Source organism: Cotesia typhae, unplaced genomic scaffold (assembly GCF_013202065.1).
Source record: "Cotesia typhae breed Kobodo isofemale line unplaced genomic scaffold, CoteBio_Ctyphae contig_5, whole genome shotgun sequence".
NCBI classification, from domain to species: domain Eukaryota; kingdom Metazoa; phylum Arthropoda; class Insecta; order Hymenoptera; family Braconidae; genus Cotesia; species Cotesia typhae.
Genome location: NW_027423757.1, coordinates 3,198,480 through 3,218,363, shown reverse-complemented (window position 1 = coordinate 3,218,363; position 19,884 = coordinate 3,198,480). Strand labels below are relative to the sequence as shown.

Genomic DNA, 19,884 nt, shown 5'->3' with positions numbered 1-19,884 from the left:
AAAAAATTAACGTAAATATTATTTTCATTAGATTAAATAAAAAAGCATTGATAAAATTTTATCAATTAAAAAAGAAAAAAAAATATTAACAATAAAATTCTTTCATATGAATGAATATGTAATATGTAATTTGATGACAATTTGAAGTATTCGTTGAAAAATAATTTTCAAGATCACGTAATGTTTTAACCATATAATCACCTAATTATGGTTAGCTAATCATCTAATGATTTTTCATAATAATCTGTAATTGACCAGAGATGTACCGCAAAAAAAAATTTATACATTATATGTGCCTGATAAAAAATATTTAATCAATTAATTAAATATATTTACTTATCATTTAATGAGCAATAAATAATGTAAGATAAAAAAAAACTACATATTGATCACGCGAGGATAATGGGCGGTTCATGAAGGCCAACAATTAATGTAAATCAATGTATTTTTATTTTCTTCCTTATTTTATATTCACATATAAGTCAAACATAAATAAATCAGCGAAGTAATGAAGCTTTTAAATAGTAGTATCTATGATTATTTACTGGTCTTGACAGTTAAATATAGTTTTTTTAGATTATATCAATCACATGTGCTCTTTCTCACGTGTACAATATCAATGTCAACCACCAGTATATGACAAATAATTTACTACGATTACGTTTAAAAATTAACGATATGTAAGTATATTTATCATCGAGTTTTATGAATAAGAAAAAAAATTAAGTACATTAATAAAAAAAAAAGTTCAAGTTTACTCTCGATCGGGGAATAATTCGTCATATGTGAAGTTTTTACAGATTTGATTGGCTATTTCGAGTATTTTTGAGGATACTGCTTTTTCGATATGAGGAGTAATGGTATCAAGGATTTCTTGTCTATTTCCGTTGATTACGGCATTAACTGCTTCAGAGAATGTAGCAGTTGGTCCAGTTTTAGCGGTAAAAACTGACTTGTAGTCCCCGATTTTCAGTTTGTTTTTCATGCTGCTGAAGAACATCTGTTTGCCTTTCTTAGTGTTCACTAACTGGTATAACATTGTTGAGTTAGATTCGATGTCCTCTGTCAAAATAAGTTAATTAATTAAAAGTATAATATTTAAAACTTTGATAAAAATGAACTTACGGTTGTCGATTTCAATGGGACCGGTTCCTTCAACTGGAACTATGATTTTGGCTTTTACCTCATAATCGCCCGTCAATCTCAATTTTTTGAAAAAAAGACGGACCTCTATTTTCTGATTTTCAAGATCAACATTCAGTCCTCTAACTTCAAAGTCAAGAGCGTTGTAAATTGTAATATTTGATGCTCCAGCTTTGAAGTCCGGGGTATTAGCAAGTGGAAGTCCATCTTTGAGGAAAACAGGATCCACCGGAGGGACACTGAGCTCAGGTATTCCGTCGCGTAGTTTTGAACGTAATTTATCTACACTTTCTATAATACACTGGTTCAAATTTGGATCTCTTCGACCACATATTGGTATATATGATGCTGAAATATTTTTAGATAATGAATAATTGCACTAATTAAGTAAAAAATTACTATGTAAATAAAATGGGAAAGCAAATATTTATTGTTGCATAGAAAATTAGTCTTTATCGTTATGTTGTTCATCCAAGCAACAAAAAATTTCTTGTACGATGATAGAATTTCTTAAAAAAAAAAAAGTATGGAAAATCTAAAAGTGCACGACTCATAATGCTCATTTAATTATGAAATAAAGAATGTGAAAAGAAAATAAATAAAACAGCTAAAATAGCACGATAATACGCAAGCGCCTTTAGTGAGATAAATGTATACAATATATATTAATATACAGTCTTCTGGTTTTTGTTTTATTTTATTAATTGTAAATAAACGACACTAAATTACCTAGCCATTCGTATTTGGTGACCTATAATTGTTTCAAAGAATTTTTAAAAATGAAATTTAACTCAATTAATGCATTTTTTCGCAAGTTACAGTGTTTCCGGAGTTTCTTACAAGGCGGACAGGAAAATTTTTTAACCTATTTTGATTTTTTTTTCTGTTTCTATTGCACTAAATCAATTTTCAAAAAGTATAGAATTAATCTCCATTAAATAATCTTGACAATATCATGTTGAATATTTTGATTTCGTGAACTAACAAGGCTATAATAATAAAAATAGTTGCCAAAATGAGGCAAAAAAAGCACTCTCTCTGATGCTTGGCATTATGAGCCGTGCAAAAGGGTATTATTATGTACAGTAACTTTCTTCATGAAGAAAAGTTTTTGTTTTGAAAAAAAAAAAAAAAAAAAAAAAAATTAAATGGACAACTTGCCAATTTTTATCAAAAATTTTTTTTTCTCGATTCTAGAAAACTTTGTTTCAACAAGAAAGTTATTGTGACAAAAATTTTTATTTTTTCAACTAAGAAATAAAATTGCTAAAAATTTTCAACATAATTAATTTTTTATTACAACATCGCTCATTTTTTTCAAACGAAATTTTTTATAAGACGAAAAAAAGCATCCATTTGTTTTTATATTCACATCCGATACGATATTATTGAGTAATTAAAAAACGATTGAAATCAAATAAATTATTCCAAGGGCTTTCTACAAAAATTAATTCAAAAAACTTCTTCAAATAATTTTTAAGTCAAGGGCTTAGTTACCTCTCAATCATTTTTACTTTTTCAATTAACTAAAAAAGGATAACGATTAAGAAAGACTTTTAGCGTGACCACATTATTAATCTTAAAATATTGTTTTAAGTATAACTTCACTCATAAACTGACAGTTTTAATGCGAATAATTATTAAAATGTAATAAAAAAATGATTCAGCTCAATTTTTTATTTTCAAATACTATTTTAAAAAGATTAAGTCTGAGCCATATTTTTTAAAATTAAGTCTTATTATACAAATAGACTTTATTATTAATTACTTTCGGGTCACCATTTAACAAAAAAATTACTTACGAACTTCAGCAGAAATAAAAGAAGTTAAGAAAATAAAATTAAAGCAAAAAATCACTGAACTGAACATTGTAAAATCAGTGTTCCTCCAGTTGATCAGAAGTATGACTGCGATAAATCGATTAACAAAGATTAATATATACTCTAGTAAAGTCACCAATCGATAGATTCATATAATTGATGCTGAATCACAAGATATATAATTAATGTAAAATTATTGACTACCTACATTGTCACTTACCAGATCCCACTCTTATCTGGCCTCATCTTAAAGCCATCTTTCCTTATTCTCACTCTACTCTGTCTAACAATAATTAATCTTTAGTACGCAGAAACATCTTAAAATACTTTTTTGTTTTTCTCAGTATAAGTATCAGTTATTTTTTCCAGTCATTGAAATAATAACAGTTCATTCTTTGCAAGTTTTTCTTCAATAACACTATTATATTTTTCTAACATTTATTTTTTTGTTAGTGCACGTTTGTTTAGTGCGGCATTGAATAAACTTAGTCAATTTAGCCTTGTGTGGTGTTCAGAAGTCCGTTCCGTAATTTACGCTTACATTGTAATCATTTTTCAATGGGCAATATAAATAATCCAATCAGAAAAGCGATTAATAAAATTATTTTCAGTAAATTAAATACAAATATAAGTAATGTGATATTACTGGAAAAAAATAGTATGAATATTTTCTAACCATGCCTGTAAAAATTATTATAGTACACTAATATTATGAAAAGGTCAAATTCATGTTTCGAATTGTCAAAATTATTATCAGCCAATAAGTTTAAATAATAATAATTAGAACATTTAATTACGGTTAATTTTTTCAAAATATGTCATATTACACAGAAAGAAAAATTTCTTGACTAGAGAACAAAATTCTTGACTCAAGAAAATTTTCTGGTGCCTGAAAGAAGACAAAGCTGTGTTGGCCGAAGTAAAAATTTTTCTTGAAATTCTATTCTTGGCGGAAATAATTTTTTATTAATTCAAATTATCATAAATACTTGATACAATAAATTTTTATATTTGATCAAGATTTTTAGATACTTTAGGGAAGCAGCGCAACCTACTTCAGCAGAGAAAAAAATTTTCTCATGCATTTAGAAAAAACGATTAATTTAATTATTAATTATTACAATACTGTCTCCAGACACTTGACAATTTTTTAGTTTTATTCAAAGAATAAATTTATACTAAGGAAGTATTAAAAAAAAAAAATCACAACCATAGTTTTTTTTTTATTTTCACATACTGAATTAAAAAAAAATTTTCTCCATAATGTATTGTTTAAAAAAAATTTCGAGAAATTATCAGGTAAAAAAATTAACTTAATCCCAAAAAAAGTCTTGAAAACAATGAACGACTTTTAAAATTTTCTTGGTTCAAGATTTTATTCTTTTAAATTAAATGAAGTCTTCTAAACAGTGTATTATTTGATTAAAGAAATATAATTTATAACGCTTAAATATTCCATTTTTATTTTTCCACATAATAAATATATATATATATATATATATATATATATATATATATATATATATATATATATATATATATATAACAAATTTTTTTATGAATACTTATACAGAATTTGTATCACTGTATTACTAAACTAGGAACAAGCGTGATGCTATTTTAAGATATTGATATATTATCTCAGCTTCACACATTTTCCGTACCAAATAAATTTAAAGTTTATAATATTTTACTCCATTAAATTAATATCTGCTATTTATCATTAAATATAATAACAATAAATGATAATAATAATAAATAATATTATATAATTTAAAAGAGTATTGAGTAACACGTTTGTTTCATATCGACAGTATAAAATCAACCATATTATAACTTTAAATTAAATAATTATCTCAACAACAATACCAATTATTCCCGATCGGGGAACAGCTCATCGTAAGTAAAGTTCTTGGTAACTTTGTTGGCAAGTTCGAGAATTTTTCTGGAAATGGATCTTTCGAGGCTTGGAATTATTCCGTCTAAAATTTCTTGTTGACTGTTATTGATGACTGAATTGATCGCTTCTGACAAAGTTGCATCTTGGCTGTCACGGGTGATGAATCTCGAGTGGTAATTAGCAATTCTCAGTTTACAGGTCATTGACGGGAAGTGCATACGCTGACCTTTTTTGGTGTTCACTAAGCGATAGTGTATTGATACCTTCGCGGTTACGTCGTCTGGAAAAAGAAAGAAAATTGATTAGTTTTTACAGTCAATAATGTTGTAGTTAAATTTTGTGTATTAGATTTAAATCAATGTTGATGACACTAACATCTTTTCGTATCGCGTTTCTAAAGCTAAAAGGGCCTAACGCGAATTGTAAGGTTTTACTGTAAAATATGAAATTTTTTTCAGATACGCTCTTATTGCTGTAAAAAAAAAAATTCTTAAAGCAAAAAAGGTGTATATTTTATTTTTATTTTCTAACTTCCCGCATTATAAATTAAACGTTTTGAACTTCAGGCTAAAAAATTGAAAATTTTTTAAAATTTGAGAAATTAATGAGTTTAATTAGATTTTCAAAAATGAAGCTTTTACAAAACCCTGATGTTGTGCTATCCCAAGAGTCTACTTCAGAAAATTTTCAATTTTTATAGCAAGAGAAGTTCAGAATGTCCAATTTCTGATTTAGAAAGTTAGAAAATAAAAACAAAATTTTTTTATGTACGCCATTTTTGTTTTAGGAAAAAAAAAAACTTTATATTATACGCCTTTTTTTACTTGGGTAATTTTTTTTTCCTTGAAGCCGAAAAGAGGTATCTCGAAAAAATATTTATTTTAAATTTTTTAAGTAAATTTTCACAACTTTAACATTTCTTAGTTGACTGGAAAGAAACATTTTTTGTTATACATCCTTTTGTCATCAGGAACGTGATATTAATTTGTTTCTTAAAACACAATTAATGTAGGTATTATTCTTGATAAATTAAAAAAATTTTTGATGAAATATTATAATATATATTATTTTTAAACTCGATATATTGCCGTGATCATGAAAAAAATAATTATGAAATAATACCGGTCGGACGGCGCGAGTTCATTTTAACCTTTTACTATAGTATTAAAATTAAGTTCACATTAATTCCATTTTTTCGTAGTATTTAAGCATAGTTAAATAAAAAAAGAATTCAAAAAATTTTAAAAGTTAAAAAATGAATGAATTTCGATCAGAAATGATCAAAATAAATCAAAAAATATGTTATTTCTTAACTTTTAAACTTAATTTCAACTTTCTGTAAGTTAGTAATTTTAATTTGAAATACCTAACATTTCATTAGAGCTTTCAGTATATTTTTTTACTGTTTCTTTCAGATCTTAATCTTTTTTTAGATAAAAATTTTTGAAATTTTTCGACAGCTGACCAAAAAGTTTTTTAATTTCTTAAGAATTTTCTTGCATGTATAGAAAAATTTTCCAAACAACTTAAATTCTATTTTTCACTTTTTATGCTCACAGTATCGTTAAAATAATTTTTTTCACGAAATTTCTACTAGTATAAAATAATAATAAATAAATCTAAAATGAACTTACTTGCATCTATTTTGATAGGTCCTTTTCCCGATACTGGAACAATTATTTTCGCAGTGACCTCGTAATCGCCTTCCAGTTGAACTTGTTTGAACGAAACGTCAATATCGATAGATTTAGTATCCAGATCCATCTTAATGTCATTGATGATGAAGCCGGATAATCCTAAAAGTTTAACTTGCTTCGCCGAGGCTTTGATTTCATTAGAATTAGCTAAGGGTAATCCTTCTTCGATTTCCAAGTATTCTAAAGCCGGAACATTAAGCTCGGGTATGCCTGTGTGAAGTTTTGTCCGGAGAGATTCGACGCTGTTTTTTATGCATTGATTTAATTGAGGATTTTTCCGTCCACAAACTTTAATGTATGGTGCTGTGTTCACAAAATCAATTTTAAGATATTTTATGATAATGAATAAGTTTATTGTTGGTAATTAAAACCTGCAAAAGATACTCACGGACTTGCGCAAAAGTCACCAAAACAAGAGAAGAAATAAAGAAAGAACATACTAGAACTTGCATGATGTAATTTAAATAAAAATTCCTTGTTTTAATATAAATATAAATTTATAGATTAATTAGTCACAGAGTTAATATGATGTGTGTTCACATTGGCTGTTTCTCAAAACTGAGAGTAATTTGATGATGGGCCAAATATATATATACCTGCGGTTGACGATGATCATCATAACAACATAAATTCTCAGTTGAATTATTTATTGGAATAAGTTTATTTCAGGGTCATGGTTGGGCTGTCCTGCAGTGTGTCAGAATTTAAAGTCTTCCATTCACTTTGTAATCATTTCTTCCTTTTTCTTCTTCTCTCCTTTCGTATATTGAATGTAAACACAGACATACTCCAATTTTGTTTATTATTTAATTTTTATCCTTCATTATTAATTATCTAACTTGAACCCAAACCAAAATTTAATTCTTTAATTATAAAAATAATGTAACCATGATTATTAAAAATTTTAAGTAGATTTAGCTTGAAATATATTTCATTTAATTGGATAGACAATTTAGTGATGAAACGGAGCCCAATTATCGGCGAGTAAAGAGAAATATTTTTTTTTCTCGTGTGTGTATAAATATATAAAAAAAATATATATATATATATATATATATATATATATATATATATATATATATATATATATATATATATATATATATATATATATATATATATATATATATGTGCTAAACATGCTAATGACTCGTGATCACTATAACTATCGCATACTCTGTTACGGATCATAGGATTTGAATTTTTGTAATTATTTGATTACTTTCGCTGATATGTTACATCTAATATTAATTTTTTTATTAACTCAATTTTATATATTTTTTAGTGATTGATTACTTTCATGGTCATTCAGTTTTTTTTTTTACTTAAAGAAAATAATGTTTTCTCAAATTATTTGATTTTGTGGCATTTCATAAATATTAAAAGTTACTCAATAATTTTTTAGATTGAAATATTAATGTAATTTTTTCGAAAAATCGAAATTAAAAATTACAAAAATATGAAATTTATTATACTTGTATTTTATACTTAACAAAATTAAATAATCATGAAAGTATATTTGTAATAAATTTATTCAAATTTGGTTTATGGAAAGTCGATAATAAGTTTGTGCAATCATTATTATTGTGTGTTAATGTATTTTAAGCAGATACAATTGTAAGTATTACAAATTAAGACTTTAAATTTTAATTTTGTCGAAAAGATGATGACTAAGTAATGAGAATTTTTGTTAGAGAAGATTAACTTTCATAACTTGTTAGAACTCTAATAAAACTCTAATAAAAAAAAAAACTCGACATTCAATGCAACCGCAACAACGTTAGTTTTAAATAAACGACTAATTTATTTTTTATGACAAAGCGTGTAAAAAATTTTTTATTGTTATTCTGACTTATTTTTTAGATTATATTTTACAACAATTATCATCGTAATTGATTCATGGTAAAAGCAATAATTTTTTTTCCAATATTCCAATTTTATTTCCATTTGATGATGACAGTCATTCATTTAGATTTGGGTTTGTGAGTTTTTCAATTGGATAAATTAACTAAAATTTATTTGTATCTTTAATTTCTTATTCAGAATCAAACCCTTAAAAAAACAAGAATTTAAAATGATTCAAAAGAGGTCGTAAAATGCAATTGTACACAGAAAGAAAGAAAGTCTTGAGTCAAGCGTAAATTTTCTTAAATCAAGAAAATCTTAAGGAAGATTGAAAATTTCTTGAATAAAGTTAAAATTTCTTGAACGAAGTTAAATTTTTTTAAGCTAAGAAAATTTCTTCCTGCTTCAAAATAACTTCGGTCTCTCTTATAATTTTCTTGGTTCAAGAAATTTTTTTTTCTGTGTATATCTATATATTAATATAATATAGATAATTGTTGAATTATCTATTAAATTGAAATTGTTGCATCAGAAATTTTTGAAGAATCTAAAATTTCTGCCTATAATTGGTTTTTTAATAAAGATTTATAAAGCTTAGGTTAAATAATTTACAGACGATAAATAAATAAATAAATAAATAGCTTACCTTAATCCTACCTCATCTAATTCCTTAAGCTAATTCTTATTATTATAATTATTATAAACATATTATAATTATAATGTAATGTATAAAAACTAATTTTAAAATGATCACTAAAATTTATAAAACTTATAAAAATTTACCTAAAAAAAGTTATAAAATTGCTTATTATTAATGTAATACTCTGTACTTTATGGCCTTTAGGGAACACTTGTTCTAGGGTCGATTGAATTAAATAAATTAAATAATTAAATAAATAAATAAAAATAAATAGATAGACAATTTGTTTATGACCAATTCATTTCAAATTTTTTTTTTAATCGAGGAAGTTTTAATTCATACAAGTAATATTTGTAGCACATAATTTTTTTCTTTCTGAATTTACTACAGATTTTTCTAAGAAGAAAATTAAAGATTGTTCTTGATAAAACTTTTACATCACTGACGTTTTAACTTTTTAAATTAAATTAATTACATTGTATTAAAGACAAGTAACTCTCTAATGTCATGCATCTTTCATTGTAGTTGGCATAATTAAATATTCTCACGATAGTCAAGTGATGATATAAAAAAAATTTTTAATTTCTTGCTTAATTCTAAATAATGTCTTGTAAAAATATTTTTTAATCTTCATAAAAAATTTACTATCTTCATTAGACAATTTAAAATAAGAAAAAATTTGAATTAGTTTATTGAAAAAAATGAAGTTAAAAGATTTGAAATAAATAATGTAAAAAAATGTTTTTAGTAGAAAATAATAGCTGAAAGTAGGCCCAACCGAAAGCAAGAGTCTGCAAGAGTATTATATCGTAAGAAGCATAAATAAAATAAAATAAAATAAAACTCCAAACTGCCGAGCGGGTTGTTCTAACAGTCAACCACATTAGTACATTACATTACTACATTCACTATGTTGCGTTTTAGCGGCAGTATTACCCCATTGCTGGAGTCGGGGGCTAAGCTACGACCAATGGTTGTCAAGTAGCACGAGGTAATCAACCTGGCCGAATGCAATAGTGCAATAAATTTCAGGCTTCAACCGGGTAACTTTTGCGAATTCCATCTCATCACTTTTACCAGCGTTAACACTCATTGGTGTATAACACAATATTTTACTTCAATCGTGTTTGTCTAATCGCAACGAAAACATCATGGTCGCTCTTATTCTCCGTGTGTGGTATGACATTATGTCATTTTTTATTTATTTATTTTTTTTTATTTATATTGTTAACAAATAAATTTATTTTATTTTTATTATCATTAATTAATAATTAAATTAAGAAATATCACTAATGTTAATTTGAATTGGTAATTAAATAACACGTCATATACGACCTTAAAATAATTCGGATAGTCGTCGCGGGTTATTGCTACTATTCGTTGACCATTAATATTCTTAAAGTGATGGAATAGTTTGTGGAGAGAATAAATTCGAAATTTTCGTGATCATAATGAAAAGATTTGATTGATGAGATACTAATATTATTTTAGTTGTTTTTTATTGCTAGTCATTTTGTTTTAATTTTTAAATTTATTGAGATCTACACAATCCAAAAAATCGAAGAAAAATGTATTTATTTTATTTTAATTAAAAATTATTACAAGATGAATTATCAATAATAATATATTTCATTTTATGAATTGCAGCATTTTGCAATAGTTAGTTAGTTTTTAACGTATAATTAATTACAGCATTTCCTCAATTTCTATGACGTAAACTATACTTTATAACTTATACACAATTAAGTATTTCATAATTTATTATATTCATCTTTGTTTTTTGTCCATTTCCATTTATTTTATTTCAGTTTTATGACAATCATAATAAATCCAGTATTCGCAGTACTGCGTAAGTTTATTAATTAAAAGTCAATAGTCCACACTGTGAAAAAAAAATACTTTTACTCAATTAACAATTTCTTGGTTCAAGAAACTCGATGACGATCAAATATTCTATTATTATTAATTGTTAATTTCTGAAAAGAAGAGCATTAATATTTATCTTTGGATAATAGATAAACAAGAGAATAGCTTTATTTAAATTAAGTAAAAATTATTTCAATCCATTTAACAAGTTCTTGAGCTAAGAATATATTCTGGAAAATTTTCAAGAACATAAATTCTTGTATGAAAAAAATTTTCTCCACAAAAGTATTTTTTTTTCTCTGTGCAATTTAAATTGTTAATTTCAGATTATTAAAAAATTACGATTTTATCTTGGTTTATTTTTCTTTTAGCTCCATATATTAAAGCGTGCAAAAAAAGAGACCCGGATATTAATAAGTGTATATTGAATTCTATTGAAGAATTGAGGAGCAAATTATCTAACGGGATACCCGAGCTCGATGCACCAGCTATTGAACCTTTAGTTTTAAAACATGTTCGTCTTCTCCGAGGACCGGAAGGTGCTAGACTTGACGTCAATCTTACTAACATTCAGGTAATAAACATAAATTTATATTACTGATCTTTTGCAATGTAATGCGTGGAATCAAACAAGGCATCATTTTTAGACTCAAATTTTTTTTTAAATTCTAGTAAATATTTATTTTTATGATTCTATCATATTTTTCTACTCTATTCAGTATAATTTGATTTTAAGGAGGTCTTCTGGTTTGACGCCCTGATTTTTGAGCATTTTTTTGGGTTTTTTTTTGTAAAGACCAATGAAGAGATAGAACTTTGAACTTCCCGTGTAAAAAAAATCGTCTTAAAATAGTCTTAAAATAATGTAAAAATTATCTTTAAAAAATTCTTAAAACAGTTTTAAAAAATTTTAAAATAGTCTTAAAAAAATTTTTTTTTAATTTTTCGTGACTATTTTAAGATGAACTAACAGCGACAGAGCCCCGAAACATTAAAACGGAGCGTCTTAAAAAAGTCTTTAAATTGTCCGATAATAAGTTTTCAACAATTTAAAAAGAGCGCACTTAAAAATGTAACGGTTAGAAAGTCGTAAGACCGTCTAAAAATTAATTTTCATAACAAATTTCAAAAGTCTGCTCTCGAAATTCTTTTTTTTTTTGGAGTCTTAAAAAAGTCTTAAAAGTCTTTGTTTGTGTCACATTTAAGATCTTAAACAAACGATAATTTTAAGACATTTTTTTTTTACACGGATTTTTATCTTTTATTTGTACATATTTCAAGAGTATACAGTTAAAATTCTACTGAATATTTTTAGCTAAAAATTAAACTATATATTCTTGAAATATGTATAAATAAATGGTAAAGAGTTCAAAATTCTATCTCTTTCTTGGTCTTTACAAAAAAATCCAAAAAAATACTCAAAAATCAGGGCGTCAAATCAGAAGACCCCATTAAATCAAGCTATGTTAAATGTGAATTTTTTCTGTAATAAAAGTCAAAACCTCTTATCAAGGATGATTAAAATATTTTTTGCTATCCGCTTTTTGTGAAATGTACACTACATATGAATAGATTAACTTAATATTATATTAATCAAAGCTTCTGTTTAATTATTATTACAAAACTAGTCCACCATAGTTAATATCATTGTTGCATATTGATTCATATGAAAGTGAAAAAACATTTGTGATTTTCTAATAATAAGTATAAAAATTGACTTCACTTGAAAATGGATTTTCATCAATCTTTTTTTCAATTTCATTCAAAATAATTTAAATCTATGAAAATCTAATCCATTTCTTTTTTTAATACTCGTTTTACTTTAGAAATAAATTTTATTTCAATTAATTCAGGGACAAAAAAGTTCTAGAGAAAAAAAATATTCAAGTTTCTTTTTTTAAACGTGTACAAGATTTTTCTTTATTGTTCCGAAACAACATTAAAGTTGTTGTATATATATTTTATTAATATTCTCTATGTTAACTCAATAAACTGGTTGTATGAGTTTAAAACACGGTGAAATTATAATAATTTATCATGAATTGAATTGACAAATAAAAATTTTTCATTGTACGTTAGCGTTATTGAAAAATTAGTATGCGTTTAGAGAAAAAAATGCATACATTATTCGTTCTGAATACCGAATTGTAGTTCAAATGTCAGCCAGTCTCAAAGACTTAAACCTTGTTGTAAACTTGTTGGCATTGGCCAGCTATCTTTATCATTTAGAATCCTTACTAATAATAATAAATAATATGGATGATTAATTTAAGGTAAAAGGTCCTTCTACATTTAAAATACGAGAATTTAAAGCCGACGTTGACGACGTTACTTTTACATTCAAAGTCAGTTTCGGATTGCTCAGTTTCCGCGGCAAGTATGAAATAAATGCGCGGCTTTTATTGCTTAGACTTTCAGGAAACGGCGATATTACCGGAAATTTTAGTAAGTAAAATATTTTTCACATAAATTTCCACTTAATAATCAACTAATTGTTTATTTCATGTTTTTATAGCTGGTTATGATTCTGATGTAGTACTTCACGCAGAAAAAGTAATCAAAAACGATGACGTGTATCTCAATTTTGAGAAAATGAAAATTGGAATTAAAATTGGAAAAGCTGATGTTTATCTTTCAAATCTTTTTGGTAGCGATCCTATACTTGGTAAGTCTTAGTAAAAATTTTAATTTTTTATTTTAATTTCAATTGAAAATAAATAGTATATTACATACCTAGGCCAGTAAAATAAGAAAAGTCTTAGATCACATGAAACCTCGGCTTCGCCTCGGCCAACAAACATGTGGTCTGAGACTTTACTTTTTACTGGCCAAGGTGTGTATACTATTTTTCTGCTCGACGTAGCCGGAATGTGGCAACTTCGTTTAGCGCAACGGCCAGAAAGTTACCACTTTCCGGTCGGAGGGCAGAAAAAAATCATATTGTAAATTAATTTTTAACATTATAAATTGAATGCTTAATTATAATATGTATATCAGGAATGTGGACTAGATAGGATTATATTAACTGGATAGGATATTAACTGGAGCTTAGTTAGGGCACTTCCGCTGAAAATTCAAATTTTCGCCGGAAGTGCCCAATTAAACCTCCTGCTAAAAAATTCTATGAAAATAAAATCTATCGTCTTACTCCAAAATATCTTAGGAAAGGCCTAAACACAGCTGATTTCAAAAGCGGAACTGAAAATTCCAATTTTAAAAGGTCCATCAAGGAAGTTACATTTTGGCACACCCTAATATACATAAATATAATTATTGTTATTAATTATAAACAATTTTTTGGAGACGCGAATTAATACATTATTATCAAATAGACGTATAATTAATAAAATTATTAACTCACATTATTTCATTACGTCTGATAAAGTCATACTGTCAATACATTGGGATCTTCGACGTTTTTTAATTTTTAATGTAATTATAATCTTCGCGGTAATTGCAATTTTGCTTGCTTTGAATTATAAAGAAAACGACTGAATTTTTTAAATCACCTAAGTAGGTCGTGGTAATTTTATCTTATTGATGGATAATCACACTATTTTCTCGCCAAGTCAATCAGACAATTATAGATTATTTTTTCTATTTTATATGCAAATTGATATAATCATGAGTTTGAAATATTCATGTAAAATTCTACATTCTGTGATTACTGTTATTTTTACTTGAGCTTAAAAAAATTATAGTCATTCAATTATTCAAAGAAAAAATGATGTTTATCTTGTATAGAATTTTTTATCGATTTTATAGTCATATATATGTACTAAATCGCTTCGTGATTTTTTTATACTATGATATGAGAAAAAATTGATTAAAAAAATATATTTATAAATGATTTTATCTATCTGAAGACAATACTATTGATTGAAGTGAAGACGAACAAATAATTATTTTTAAATAAAGAAAAAGTGATAATTTAAATACCTTCTGCTCTAAATTATTCAAAAATTTCAATTTTCTAGAACACTTTATAAAAAATTTTTTTTGGATTTTCAAAAATTTTTTATAGCGTTTTCTGCATTGCTTCACATTGAATTTTAGGAAATTAATAGAAGTTGATTTTGTTAATTATCCACTATTACATCGCTGATTCATCCGGTTTAGATTTGTCGTTTTTATTGCAGTTGATAATAACATGTATAAAATTATTGATTTTATTGCAAAAAATAATTTTTAAAAATGATCTCAATTCACAAAAAATTTATAAATAATAATCTCAAGTAGATATAGCATACATCACTTCTGAATTTTTATAATAAAATTGTGACTTAATAATATTGTAGAATCTATTTCGTCTTCTTCCTCTTATTCTTATAAGTACTTTAATTATAATGAATATAATTTTATAATATAATGTAATAAAATTCTTGCAGGTCCAGTCAGCAATCAAATACTCAATGCAAACAGTAATTTATTAATAGACGAGTTAAAGCCAGTTTTGGAGTCAGCTCTTTCAGATTTATTCACAGACGTCGCTAATAAAATAACCAACTCTTTCAAATACAGCGAATTATTCCCGGACGATTAAAACAATTATAAATATTATTATTTACATACTTAGTAGAAGAAATTGATATTTAATTTTTTTCTGGTAATGTTAACTTGAAGAATACTTTTCAAGAAATATCATGATGGTCACAATTATCACGGTTAAAAGTATGATTACATGAGTCATCAAATATTAAGATGGAAAAAATATAACGAAGAAAATAAATTAAAAAATAAATCACGGTAAAATTTCATCCTTGGTCAAAGCACCAAGTGCTCTTGCAGCTAATGCTTTACCAATAGATGCTGCTGTTTCTTCGATAATTGGATTTATTATGTCCAATACGAGTCTTGGATTTGAATTAAAGAATGATGTTGCAGCGTCCGCTGTTAATTAACCACATAAAAATACATTGTATATAATAAAATTGATTATTAATTTTTATATAATATAAAAAATAGTATTTTTTTTTTCATACCTGCGCGAACTTGAGTAGGTGGTGTTTTTAATTTTATATTTCCACCACCAATTCGTAATTTTGTTGATAGTTTACTGAGCTCGATTCTTTTTACTTGATTTTTGTCGACAACTTCTTTACCTTGAGCGCTTACACGAACTTGGGTGTTTGCTGAAATTTTCAATTTTTTAATAAATATTTTTATAAAATTGTTTTAAATATTTATCAATAGATAAAATTTAAATTTTCTTCCTTCACAGAAATTTGCATAATTGAAAAAAAAAAATTTCACTAATTGAAGTTAAGGGGCACACCCCTAGTGTGTAATTTTAAAAAAATCGATTTTTTTTGTTTCATATTTCGATAGATTATACTTTTAAAAATAACATACTAAAATTTTAAATCGATATCTCAAATAGTTTTCGAGTTACAGCCATTTCAAGAGTAGCCGCTCGGCAGTTAAAATAGCATTATTTAATCTTCAAACGCATTTTTCTCGAAATAGCGTTTTTTGAATTTGCTGCAGTGATTATTCAGAGACCAATGATCCGATCACTATAAAATTTTTTCTGCATGTTCTGTAGATAGTTCTCCATACAATGATCTACCAGTTTTTTAATCTGATCAAAAATCGAATTTTGGCAGGTCAAAAACGACTAAAATTTTGTAGAAAATTCAACTTTTGTTTTTTTTTTTAAAAAGCCGCCACTTTGTCAATTTTTAACATTTTTTTTAGATTGTAGGTCATGGTACGGTCAATATCTTCTAGTTTAACGAGAATTTTTTTATTTCTTAAAATATGTATAAATGTACCCTTAAAATTTTAAAACAATTGATACAAAAGTTTTTTTTTTTTTTTTAATTCCCAAAAATCGCCTTTTTTTTTTAGGCTGCCACACTAGGAGTGCCCCTCAATAAAAAGATTCATCTTTAAAAAGGAAAAAAAAATCAAGTTCTTTTTTATATTCTTTATAGATTAAAATACTTACTAAAATTGCCTTTAAAAGCTCCATTGCCATTGAGTGATATTAACAAAAGATTACCCTTGACTTCATAATTTCCTTTAACGTGAATATATGGAATACGAAGTCTCAAAAACACCGACAAGTCATTGGGCTTCGCTCTGAGTTCGTCGATCTCATAATTACTGGCACCATAGACTCTTACACTCGATAAATTAGCTTTGACTCTAATGGCGTCGAGATTGCGGTCAACGATTAGCGATGGCAAAGATAAAGGATCCAGAGGTGGTAATTTTAATGAAGGTATTCCTTTAACTAGCTGTGGTGTAAGAATCATTAATTGTTGAAGGACGCAGCTATCATACGCATCCGGTGATTCCGATGGTGAGCATGGTATTACTCCGGGTGCTTAACAAACAAATATTTTTTAATTATAATTCTTCCATCGAGTAATTTATTTAATCATCTTAAAACGATTAATAAATAAAAATATTAAAAATGCAGAAAATTTAAGATATTTTAAATCAAAATGTGAAAATGGAAATAAAATAAAAAGAAATATGACACTGAAGTTGCCAGATATAAAATTTTTTTTAGATATTTATAGCAATTAAATTATTATAAAAAAATTAAATTAAAAAGTTTCACATGTAAAAATTAATAAAAATTACAAGTGAAAATTTTTAGAAGTATTTTTTTATTGTAATTTATTTATAAAAAAATTTTTTAAATTAAGAGCTGACTGCTAACTTCAGTATTATAAAATAATGAATGAGAAGAATGATCCAAAGAAGATTTAAAGTATGGGAACTAATAAAAATTAAAAAAAAACTTATGACTGCATAGAATTAATTTGATAATGATAGTGATTATCCATATAATATAACATTATTATCATTACGTAGAAAACTTTTTTACGGTAATACCAGTATGTAAATTCGTATAATTATTTAGATGTAACATTTTTAATTTTATATAATTTTTCATTGTCGTTTAACTAACGACAATAAATCTGAAGTTGAAAGTGTACTTTGGTTAGAAAGTGAAACTGTATATTAACGTAACTAAGTCGTTGAGCTTTTTATATATAGATTTGCAAAAGTGAAAGATCGGTTTACTCGCATAAATAATCGATTTATGAATAATTAAAATCATTGACAACCTGATTTTATATGGTAGAAAAAATTTATTGTGGAAAATAAATCTCTCGACTTGTTAATTGACAACTGAAAACTCGGATTTGTAGAATCTGTAAGTAACTGATACTTATTTTTTATTTATTGATCTTTTTTGCTAGATATCTACTAATAAATAGGTGGAATTTTTTAAAATATAGTACAGAAATCAATTTTTATTTCAACTTAGAAACGAAATTATTATTCGAATAATTGAATGATTTAACGTTAGTACTTTATATTATATACTATTTACTGCACTTAAAAAAATGACTAGATTCAAGAAAAAAGTTAGATAATAATCTTCTTGAACTTTATTATTTTGAATCAAAACCAAAAATTTTTGAGTAGTCTAACATTTATTAAAGCCAAATAAAATTTCTCAGTTAAAGACTTTTTCTAATTGATTCAAGACGGTGAAACTTTTTAAACAAACTTTCTTGAATTAAATTAATTTTTTTTTGGCAATGATGCATCATTGTGTAAGTAATTTTTAACAAGTTGATAATTTTTTGTAGTCCCGCTTGAAATTACCACTTATATTTGATGAACATTTTATTTCATTTTCTTGATATGCTATGTGAAAAATTTAAATACTATTAATCTGTCTTGATACAATTTCCATAAAAAAATAAGTTGATTTTATCTTTCAATGAGGCAAAAATGACAGTAAGAATTATTTACGTTCTAAAATTGAATAATTTCCAAATTCTACACTGATAGAAGGATTTCTTAGTATTTAAGAAAATTTCTTCATATTTAAGAAATTATTTCTTAGTATTTAAAAAACATTTCTTCGTATTAAAGAAATATTTCTTAAATACTAAGAAATATTTTTTAAATACTAAGAAATCTTCTTAAATGTTAAGAAATTCTTCTATCAGTGTAGTTAACATTTTAAAATTAGTCTTTCAAACCTATCAAATTTCAGATGGATCTGTTTTCAATATATCAAAATTTACTGGTTTGAGAAAATAAATCAGAATGTTTGAGTAACAAATGTGGATTTAGTGGTCAGAAAAGTTTGATTTTTTCAAACAACTATGATTGATACAGAATTTTCATTAAACCTATACCAAATATGCAATGCTAGAAATCAGTAAAGACATCATAAGAGTATGACAATTTTTTCGTTACTTGGAATATTTTATAGTGACTGAGGTATGTTATAAGAAATTTTTTTTATCAGTACGCTCAGAAAAAAAAATTATTTTTCATTTATTTCTAAAATTAAAAAAATTCCAATTTTCAACTTAAAATATGGCAAGCGATAATTAATAAATCTATCAGTTAAAAAAATAAAGTCAACAACTTACGTAACTCTGCAAGAACTTTACCGGCATGGATAACGAAAAAAAACAAAAAAAAGTAATCAAATAACATCATAATATTTATGTGCCAATTTAATAATAAAAAATATGATAAAAAAAATACAATTTGAGTTGGTACTTGTTGGGCCGGTATGATTATAATTAGCGAGAGTGTTATTGAAAATGCACACGAGGTACTCTACGTGCGACTATATATAAAGTAAGTGAACTTTCTCCGGTAATACCCCTTCTTTTTTTTTGCAATTGCAAACTTATCACGGTAGAATGAATGCTTTTAAATCAGTCAGGGCCGTATAAATCCTGACCCTACCTCAAACATTTTTTTCCGCTAATGAAATGATGTATAATACCACCCCCGCTCTTCCTCTCATGTACTCAACGCTATATCTATTTATTTTAATTCATTAAATTATCTGCATCTATTGCTGTATTGTGTATGAATCTTTCCCATTATCTTTCTGTTGTCAATTTACTATTTTTTATTTAATATCCATCCCGGTGAATCAACAAATCATTATTTTAATCGTCAACCAAATCTATAGCT

General features: G+C 25.8%; 4 protein-coding genes across 6 annotated transcripts in view; 1 reads left to right on the top strand and 3 right to left on the bottom strand.

The window, feature by feature from the left end:
• Positions 1-427: 427 nt before the first annotated feature.
• Positions 428-3,103, bottom strand: LOC141531086 (uncharacterized). The gene is made up of 3 exons (XM_074248587.1): positions 2,946-3,103; positions 1,126-1,491; positions 428-1,062 (listed from the first exon to the last, which is right to left on the bottom strand). Exons 1-3 carry the CDS (start codon positions 3,010-3,012, stop codon positions 755-757), a joined length of 741 nt encoding a protein of 246 aa, XP_074104688.1. The 5' UTR covers positions 3,013-3,103; the 3' UTR covers positions 428-754.
• A 1,418-nt stretch (positions 3,104-4,521) lies between these two features.
• Positions 4,522-7,406, bottom strand: LOC141531087 (putative beta-carotene-binding protein). The gene is made up of 3 exons (XM_074248588.1): positions 6,949-7,406; positions 6,498-6,863; positions 4,522-5,143 (listed from the first exon to the last, which is right to left on the bottom strand). Exons 1-3 carry the CDS (start codon positions 7,010-7,012, stop codon positions 4,836-4,838), a joined length of 738 nt encoding a protein of 245 aa, XP_074104689.1. The 5' UTR covers positions 7,013-7,406; the 3' UTR covers positions 4,522-4,835.
• A 717-nt stretch (positions 7,407-8,123) lies between these two features.
• LOC141531084 (circadian clock-controlled protein daywake) lies at positions 8,124-15,454 on the top strand. 2 transcript variants are annotated; one of them, XM_074248585.1, is made up of 6 exons: positions 8,124-8,177; positions 10,854-10,894; positions 11,283-11,485; positions 13,185-13,356; positions 13,427-13,576; positions 15,300-15,454. In XM_074248585.1, the coding sequence occupies exons 1-6, from the start codon at positions 8,155-8,157 to the stop codon at positions 15,452-15,454; spliced, it is 744 nt and encodes a 247-aa protein (XP_074104686.1). In that variant the 5' UTR covers positions 8,124-8,154. The 2 variants fall into 2 exon arrangements, with proteins under 2 accessions (XP_074104686.1, XP_074104685.1); XM_074248584.1 differs by lacking the exon at positions 8,124-8,177 and adding an exon at positions 9,346-10,222.
• A 14-nt stretch (positions 15,455-15,468) lies between these two features.
• Positions 15,469-19,884, bottom strand: part of LOC141531083 (uncharacterized) — a 60,872-nt gene continuing 56,456 nt past the window's right edge. The window contains exons 1-4 of one of the 2 annotated variants that reach the window (XM_074248582.1): positions 19,326-19,503; positions 16,862-17,242; positions 15,894-16,043; positions 15,469-15,801 (exon numbers count right to left, since the gene is read on the bottom strand). In XM_074248582.1, coding sequence (XP_074104683.1) covers positions 15,653-15,801; positions 15,894-16,043; positions 16,862-17,242; positions 19,326-19,395 — 750 coding nt within the window. In that variant the 5' untranslated portion in view covers positions 19,396-19,503 and the 3' untranslated portion in view covers positions 15,469-15,652. Of the gene's footprint in view, positions 15,802-15,893; positions 16,044-16,861; positions 17,243-19,325; positions 19,504-19,884 lie in introns of those variants that run through there. The other variant, XM_074248583.1, reaches the window with a different exon arrangement.

What these genes read in the sequence shown, in the direction of transcription:
- LOC141531086 (XM_074248587.1), bottom strand. Translation starts at nt 3,012, where the DNA reads ATGTTCAGTTCAGTGATTTTTTGCTTTAATTTTATTTTCTTAACTTCT. An exon ending in TTTTATTTCTGCTGAAGTTC is followed by an intron (nt 1,492 to 2,945) that starts GTAAGTAATTTT and finishes AAAATATTTCAG; the next exon opens with CATCATATATACCAATATGT. An exon ending in TCCCATTGAAATCGACAACC is followed by an intron (nt 1,063 to 1,125) that starts GTAAGTTCATTT and finishes TTATTTTGACAG; the next exon opens with AGGACATCGAATCTAACTCA.
- LOC141531087 (XM_074248588.1), bottom strand. Translation starts at nt 7,012, where the DNA reads ATGCAAGTTCTAGTATGTTCTTTCTTTATTTCTTCTCTTGTTTTGGTG. An exon ending in GGTGACTTTTGCGCAAGTCC is followed by an intron (nt 6,864 to 6,948) that starts GTGAGTATCTTT and finishes TTGTGAACACAG; the next exon opens with CACCATACATTAAAGTTTGT. An exon ending in ACCTATCAAAATAGATGCAA is followed by an intron (nt 5,144 to 6,497) that starts GTAAGTTCATTT and finishes TTCTTTTTCCAG; the next exon opens with ACGACGTAACCGCGAAGGTA.
- LOC141531084 (XM_074248584.1), top strand. Translation starts at nt 10,197, where the DNA reads ATGGTCGCTCTTATTCTCCGTGTGTG. An exon ending in GCTCTTATTCTCCGTGTGTG is followed by an intron (nt 10,223 to 10,853) that starts GTATGACATTAT and finishes ATTTTATTTCAG; the next exon opens with TTTTATGACAATCATAATAA. An exon ending in TGGTAGCGATCCTATACTTG is followed by an intron (nt 13,577 to 15,299) that starts GTAAGTCTTAGT and finishes AAATTCTTGCAG; the next exon opens with GTCCAGTCAGCAATCAAATA.